At 37.2% G+C, this 7,693-nt stretch overlaps 1 protein-coding gene across 1 annotated transcript; it reads left to right on the top strand.

Annotated features, from left to right (window-relative positions):
- The first annotated feature begins 2,103 nt into the window (after positions 1-2,103).
- opn8c (opsin 8, group member c) lies at positions 2,104-7,264 on the top strand. Its single transcript, XM_056764701.1, is given in 5 exon segments — positions 2,104-2,221; positions 5,231-5,497; positions 5,576-5,907; positions 6,838-7,002; positions 7,004-7,264. Coding segments are annotated over 5 exon segments (1,143 nt in total).
- Positions 7,265-7,693: the final 429 nt, after the last annotated feature.

Raw genomic sequence — 7,693 nt, forward strand, 5'->3', positions numbered from 1 at the left:
TTATAATGCAGATTGAACCAATGCATTTTCAATTATTTCCTGTAGCTCAGTGGTTAGAGCATGGTGCTAGATTCGATCCCAGGGATTGCTCATAATCAGAATCAAAAATGCAATGTAAGGCGCTTTGGATAAAAATGTCTGCCAAATGCATAAATGTAAATAATTGCAAAGAAGCAACTACCCAAATGTGATCTCCATAGAGAACCTGTGGTCAATCCTCAAAAAGTGAGTGAACAAGCAGAAGCTCCAAAATTGTGTTCATCTCAGAAGACTAATAAGGCAAGTAAAGATCGCCATCAGTCAGGATTTGACCCAGAAGCGAATATCCATCATGCCAGAGCCAATTACAGAGGTTATGAAAAACAACTCCCAACACTGTAAATATTGACTCTTTGGCTATTTTATGTTTTTGCCAATAAACACCTGAAAATGCTAATTTAAGACATCCAGTATAAAAACGTGGGAAAATAATCTACAAATACAGAAGCAGCAAACTTTGCAAAACAAAAAATTTATGTCACTGACAATACTTTTGGCCACGACTGTACACTCTAGCATTTCATTCATATTTTTATCCAAAGCATCAAATAGACATTCAAGCTATATATTTTATAAATGCTTGTGTTCCTAGGGAGTTGAACCTTCAGATTTTTGCGCTACAAAAAGCAACATCCTACCACTACACAATCACATAATGAACAGATACAAGAATAACAGATTTACAGATACATGCCCGGTTTCATTAACCAGGCTTAATCCTAGTCCCAGACTAAATTGCAAATTTGAGCTGTTTTAACTGAAAATGCTTGCAATGACAGATCCGAAAACATTTCACTATTGTCTTGTCTGTATTCACACTAGCATAGTTTTTATGGCATTTTTATAAAACCTTAAATATCCTAATTTAACTGTAAGGCCTAGTCCTGTTTTAAACTAAGACATGTCTGTGAAATTGAGCCATATTCCTTGATAAATGTTTAAAAGCCCCTTCTGTTCAAAAAATGGATTGTGGCAGTTTTTTTATTTATATTTAGGAATTAATTTTACATATCAGATCTGATATTGACAAATCTAAGATTGTTGTTTTATGGCATAACCAACAGAGAGCAGATGGGTTGAATTATAAACTGTCTTCTATAAAAAGGTATTTGGAAAATGAACAATTGAAGCATTCATCATGACTATGACAGGCCTCCTCCAAGACCATAGTTAATCATTTATAAAAACAAGTTTATTTAAATAATTCGGTATGACTCACCACATACAAATGACATATGAGCAGTTACAGGAACAATTCACCCAAAATACTGTGCTTTCATGTTATCATGTGCTATTTTAGTTAGTTTTGTTTTTGTGCTGTTCAATGTCATTTCATCAACTCAAATGTCAAATGTGGAAGCAGCATCTTTATATGTCTGTGACCTTGATAGAAATCAAATCACAGAACTTTTGAGCTTATTTTACATTCATTCATATGAAACAACATTACATTTCGTGAAACAATGAATTGTATTTATTCCATATATGAATGAATTACTGCAGTAAGCCTATGTTGTTGTTCATATTAGCAACGTGTATTTTACTGAAAAGATGCACGCAAAAAAAGGATTCGTCATTATTAATATTATTATTATTAAAAAAACATGTTTTTACTTTTAATTATATTTTCCTGTATTTTATTCACTCTTTGCACATTTACAATAATAAATTCACATATTTAACAGGCTCAACTGTGCAACTGGAAATGCCCCAAAGCCCCTGACCCAAAAAAAATGATTAATGGCATATTAGAAATTGGGGAGATTAGACAGTGATGGTGAAACTTGGGATCATTTCTGGAATCCAAGAGATTACACTTGTGGTTTTCCTCGACGTGTAAATCGTGCATTTAAAGGTTCAAAATGTCTGCACAAAGACTGAGTGAGAGAAAAAGGAAAGGAGAGAAAGGCACATAAATGAATGCTTTATCATAACTCAAACGTGACCGTGTGTTCACAGTCGTATAAAGGCGCAGTGATGTTCAGATCGCATGCACTTAACTCACATACGATCGGATCATCTGTTTTAAGAAAGTATATATTCGTGGCAGTTCATGTGCCCAACATGTTTACGAATACAACAAGGCATGAAGAACTCAATGCAGAATACAATCTGGACATTTTTACCTCTAAACTTGCACCGTTGGCTGATATTGCTGTCGGACTCGCCATCATGTCAATAGGTGAGTTTGATATTACGCCGTAGTTACTAAATGTTTTGTATAGTTTTTCAGCTGTCAGGTTGAACTGATCGAAATAGAGCTGACGAGATATTATTGACTTAAGATTTAAACCTCCAGACAGAATAATAATGATGTTTCCACATTCTAAAGTGCGCTATACACGTTTACATCAACAAACAAAAGTAAATTGCTGTTGTTTTATTCAGGAGGTTTGTCATATTTAACTAACTTTAATTCAATGCAAAGTATTGGGCTAGTTGATAGTATGCATAAACACAAACAAATTTGAAACGATAAGTTCAGAAATTAAAAACTGGCATCCTCTGAAGTCCTTGCATGAACTTCAATCACTTAAACCTCCGTGAGTAACTAAATATCCTACTTGTTATTTTTATAACACATTGTATTTTCCTGTTAAAAGAAAACTAGAATAAGATTCGTTTTGTAATCTAACAAAGATAGTTCTTTTAAAGATTTGGTCACTACCTTGATGGTAAAATATGAACATTTGAACTTAGCGTATACATTACATTGACATTTAGTCATTTAGCCTTAATGACAAAAACGACATAAACACTATAAATATATTCTTAAATCAATGATGTGCTTAAAGTATCACTTAACTCTTAGCAATACATGTGCAAATCCTCTCAACTAAATGTAACTTCTTTTGTTTCACATTTTGGTTCTATATTCATACATTAGTTGAGGCAATGAGAGAATGGCATTGCTTAAAGGTCCAATGTGTCATTTTTGGGCGGCTCTTTTGACAGAAACACTGTAAAATAAGTAATTTTGCAGTTTTACTGATTTTTTATGTAGCCTAACTTTGAAATAGGGAGAAAAAAAGTAAAATTATAGAAAAATACTGCAAATTTACAGGAAAAACAAGAGGCAGAATGAGCTGTTGGTTGCAATTCGCAACCTCACCACTAGATGCCGCTAAAACCACCACATTTCTCCTTTACCAAGTTACAAGAGCAAATAAAGTTTAACCTCACAGATGCCTTAAAGTTATTATTTCTGTTTGCCATGGCATGACTTCATTCATGGGGTGTCACTCTCATACTTGTTTTGAGCCTGTTCATTCAGTTTTAGGAGATATGTCAATTCCTCTTTGGGCATTTTTTTCTGTTTATTGTCAGCATGTCTTTCAAATATTTATTTTGTCTTGGGCTGCACACCCAACATGCATTTATACATTATAATTTTCATATGTAAAGAATCTCCAATAAAAGTCTTCAAAATATCTTCTTCTGTGTTCTGCAGATTAAATTAAGTCATCCAGGTTTGTAATGACATGAGGATGAATCACTATAACCTCTTATGGTTTAACTAAACCAAAAAATCAGTTATATCGTTTTTTATAAAAGCTTACCTACTGTATTTAAGGGGTCCTATGACAGGGCTTAAACGAATATTCATCTTTTGTTTTAGATGTAATGCAATGTGTATACACGATTTAAGGTAAAAAGAAAACCGCTGTATTTTCCACATACCGTGCATGTTTGTATCTCCTCTTTGCGCAGATTTTTTTCAAAGCTCATTTCTCTGAAAGCGAGGTGTGCTATGATTGGCCAGTTAACAAGTGCGTTGTGATTGGTCGAATACTGCAAGCGTGTGATGGAAATGTAACGCCTCCAGCCATATTTGGAACATCAGGTTCCAAAGCAATTGTACTGACAGGTACACCACCTTACTTGCGTATACATTTGGGCGGTCTTAGTCAAACCAGACCACACACTTGATGTATTTGTGGGGGTGTGGTTACACGAGGTGTTTCAGGCAGGTCTGCGTGAACGTTCACTTTTAGATAGAATGCATCTCTAGTTCCAAAACTTTAATATTCCCAATTTTACGCATCTAATACATGCATGGAAAAATTTTCACACACCAAAGACACAGAAAAACACGTGTTTGTGCCATATGACCCCTTGACGAAAACCAGTTAACAACACAAACTCTTCTTTAATGCAAAATCTAAACTTTATATTTAGTAAGAAATAGCACATAAAGTCGTTCAGTTTCAAACTTCACAATATTCACACAAATCACACCAAATTAAAGGCTGAATTCCCTCTCAAGTTCAACCATGTTCAGCAAAGCAGCCACAACAAAAGTTTATGTCAGGTTGGAAGATCAATTTGAGTATCTTTGAGAATAATGTGATGAAGAACTCTGAGGCACAAAGGAAATCATAAATTTCCGCTAAACAGCCTTAATTTATGTCCTAAACCTCCACAGGACACAAATTGGTCCTTCTGAATCTACAAACAAAATAAACCACAGAACATTTCCAAATAACACTTCCAGTACACCTTTAAGATAAACATACACTTCAAACGCAAGCATAATATTTACTTACCTTCAGCTGAGCTAAAAATACACATTTCTCAACTAGGACAAAAGTTTGAGCATAAAGCAAAGCCATGCTTCAGCCTCTGATGCTACCTTCTTCATCTACGTCATAAGATGACTTATACAGAACACCTTGCACCCCTAGTCCCCCTAGTGGTGAAGAAGTGACAGTTCAACCAATAGAAAAAGACTCAGCCCAGCCCTCTAACAGGCTTTTGACTGTTATAATGATGAAAGCTAGATATTAAAAATGTCTTAATAGCACTATTTATTATAAAAGTAACAACATTTAACAGACCAGTCAGTGAAATCTAGCGGCTTCAAGGGGTGAGGTTGCGAACTGCAACCAATGGCTCAGTCCGACACTGACCCATCCCTTTGAAGCCCTACGGTGGCTGACACTGGACAAAGATGTTGTCATATTTTGCTTTGCCGAGGGAGATAACGTATTCAACGTGCTCTTGTCAAGCTGTTTGCCCGTTTAGGGCTTGTAGAAACAACATGGTAAATTCCATGTAAGTGGATGTAGATAGAAATTTATGATCATTCATGTTCTATCATTATCCATATTTTTTATATGTCATTTCACCACTGATGGATCTTTGGCAGTATAATGTATAATAGTGATGTTTGGTCTGTCTGCGGTTGCAGTGATACTGTCAGTGGCGGGAAATGGAGTAGTGCTTGTAATCTCTTATCGCCGCCGAAGGAGGATCAATGGCTCAGAGCTGCTCTGTGTTAATCTGGCAGTGGTTGATTTCCTCTGCTGCATCTGCTTCTACCCGCTGTCAATCACGTCATCCTTCAGTCACGTATGGCTGGGACGTCACACATCCTGTGTTTACTATGGCCTAGGCTTGTGTGGCATGTTCACTATAGCTGCCATCAGTGTCATCCGTTACATCAAGACCTGCCATGGTAAGATCAGAGTATAGTGAGTAAAGCGACAGTTTATGTAGGAAGGGTCCTTCTAATGTCCATTTTTTTACTTTCCAGCCGTGTGGATAGAAGGATCAGTTATCTGTCTGGCGTGTGCAGTCACATGGTTAACAGCAGCTGTTTGGTCATCATTACCGCTGTTCGGCTGGGGCGAGTATGTGCCTGAACCGTATGGCATCTCATGCACGGTGGCCTGGCGTCGCTACCACGCATCACTGACGGATGCAGTTTATGTGATTTGCACCTTCGTCTGCTTCGTGCTCGTCCCCATGCTACTGATCGTGATTTTGCAGTGCAAAATTCTGCTGAAGGTCTTCCACTTCACACGCATACTCTCCGCAAAGGGCATCCACAGCAACCTCCGGCAGGCAGAGAAACAGCTGTCTGTGGTGAGGCAATGAGAGAATGGCATTGTTTAAAGGTCCAATGTGTCATTATTGGGCGGCTCTTTTGACAGAAACACTGTAAAATAAGTAATTTTGGCTAAAAACGTAAGTAAGTACGTATAAGTTAAAACAGTTTGACTGATGTTTTATGTAGCCTAACTTTGAAATTAAAACTCTGAGTAAAATTATAGAAAAATACTGCAAATTTACAGGAAAAACAGGGAGAATGTAATTTTACAGGGTTTATTCTTCATGATGGTGCCCAAAATTTTAATTTTTTTAACAAGATTTACACAAAGAAATGAAAATGTTACGACATGTTTGTCTTGTGTCAACTGCCATAGTGCTCCGAAAGGGAGGGGCGGAATGAGCTGTTGGTTGCAATTCGCAACCTCACCACTAGATGTCGCTAAAACCACCACATTGCTCCTTTACCAAGTTACAAGAGCAAATAAAGTTTAACCTCACAGATGCCTTAAAGTAGCCCATGTTAACACCAGACATGAAACACAAAAAAGTTTTTAATATAGAATACATTTTCAAGTTAGTTTTATATAATTTAATTAAAAATGACTTGATAGCCAATTTGATTTAAGCTTTTACGTAAATACGTACATTTTTCAACCTGATCTCGTAACTTTTTTATGAGGTGGCTAATTAGTATGAATTCGTACGTTGTGAATTGTCCAAAAAGGTAAGATTACTAGCTTAAAGCAATACTGAAGCCCCCCCCTAAACCTAACGTCACTGGTGCGAAAGCATATCGTACTAAAATATATGAATGACATCGTAGGAAGTCATACGGATTAGCCGAAAATCTAAAAGTTTTGGTTTTTTTCGTGAGATTGTGGAATTTGTTTACCTGTAAGTGAGAACTGCATGCATTAATGTAATAAATTGTTACGCAACACACTTGCTCTTTTTGTTCAACAGATGTTTGTGTGCATCAGCATGGGTTTCGTCATTGCCTGGGCTCCCTACACCGTTGTTTCCTTCCTGTTTATCTTCCACAAAGACGCGGGGTACATGGCACCAGAGGGCTTCGTCTTTCCTGCGCTCTTTGCCAAAAGCTCCCACATCTACAACCCCTTCATTTACTTTTTACTTCAACAGAGGATTCCGACGGGAGCTCCGTAGCCTTCTGTCTTCGGTGTGGCAGGGGCTGGTCCCTAACCGTGTTGGAGTCTACAGAGGTCACAGTGTCAATCCCATCCAGTTTCAACTCCAGGAGCAGAATGTGGACCCTGAACAGGTTCAGGACAAGAGTGACCGTAGGCCTGGTCTGTATAGTCACGTAGTCTGCTGGGTGTCCAAGATACGAGTGACACCATCCACCAACCGTTTACCCACTTCAACTTAAAGGGATAGCTCACCAAAAAAATGAACGTTTTATTTGACTGGTGAAAACACATACTAATAATATGTCCATCTTAAATGCACTATTCATGCCCTTATCCAAAGCATCTGTCAAAAACACAAATGTAAAGCAGATTCTGTGAAGTAAATATTGGAGGGTAAGGGACCATGTCAAAGTTCAAAAACTCATTTTGATTGGTGGCTTCGGTCAAATGTAATTTCATGACTTCACATGCGAACGCGACATAGTTTTTTACAGCTGGATAGTGCTTAATTTTATAAAGAAATTAATAAACTGAATGCACAAAAGACCTATAGGGGGCCGTTTTTTTGAGGAGGACCAGCTTGAACAAAATGTTCCCCTTAAGGTTTGCTTAGATATGTTTGCATATGATGGGTGTAAACCTTGTATGTTCACATTTGCAGTTTTTTT

Source organism: Triplophysa dalaica, chromosome 13 (assembly GCF_015846415.1).
Source record: "Triplophysa dalaica isolate WHDGS20190420 chromosome 13, ASM1584641v1, whole genome shotgun sequence".
NCBI lineage: Eukaryota > Metazoa > Chordata > Actinopteri > Cypriniformes > Nemacheilidae > Triplophysa > Triplophysa dalaica.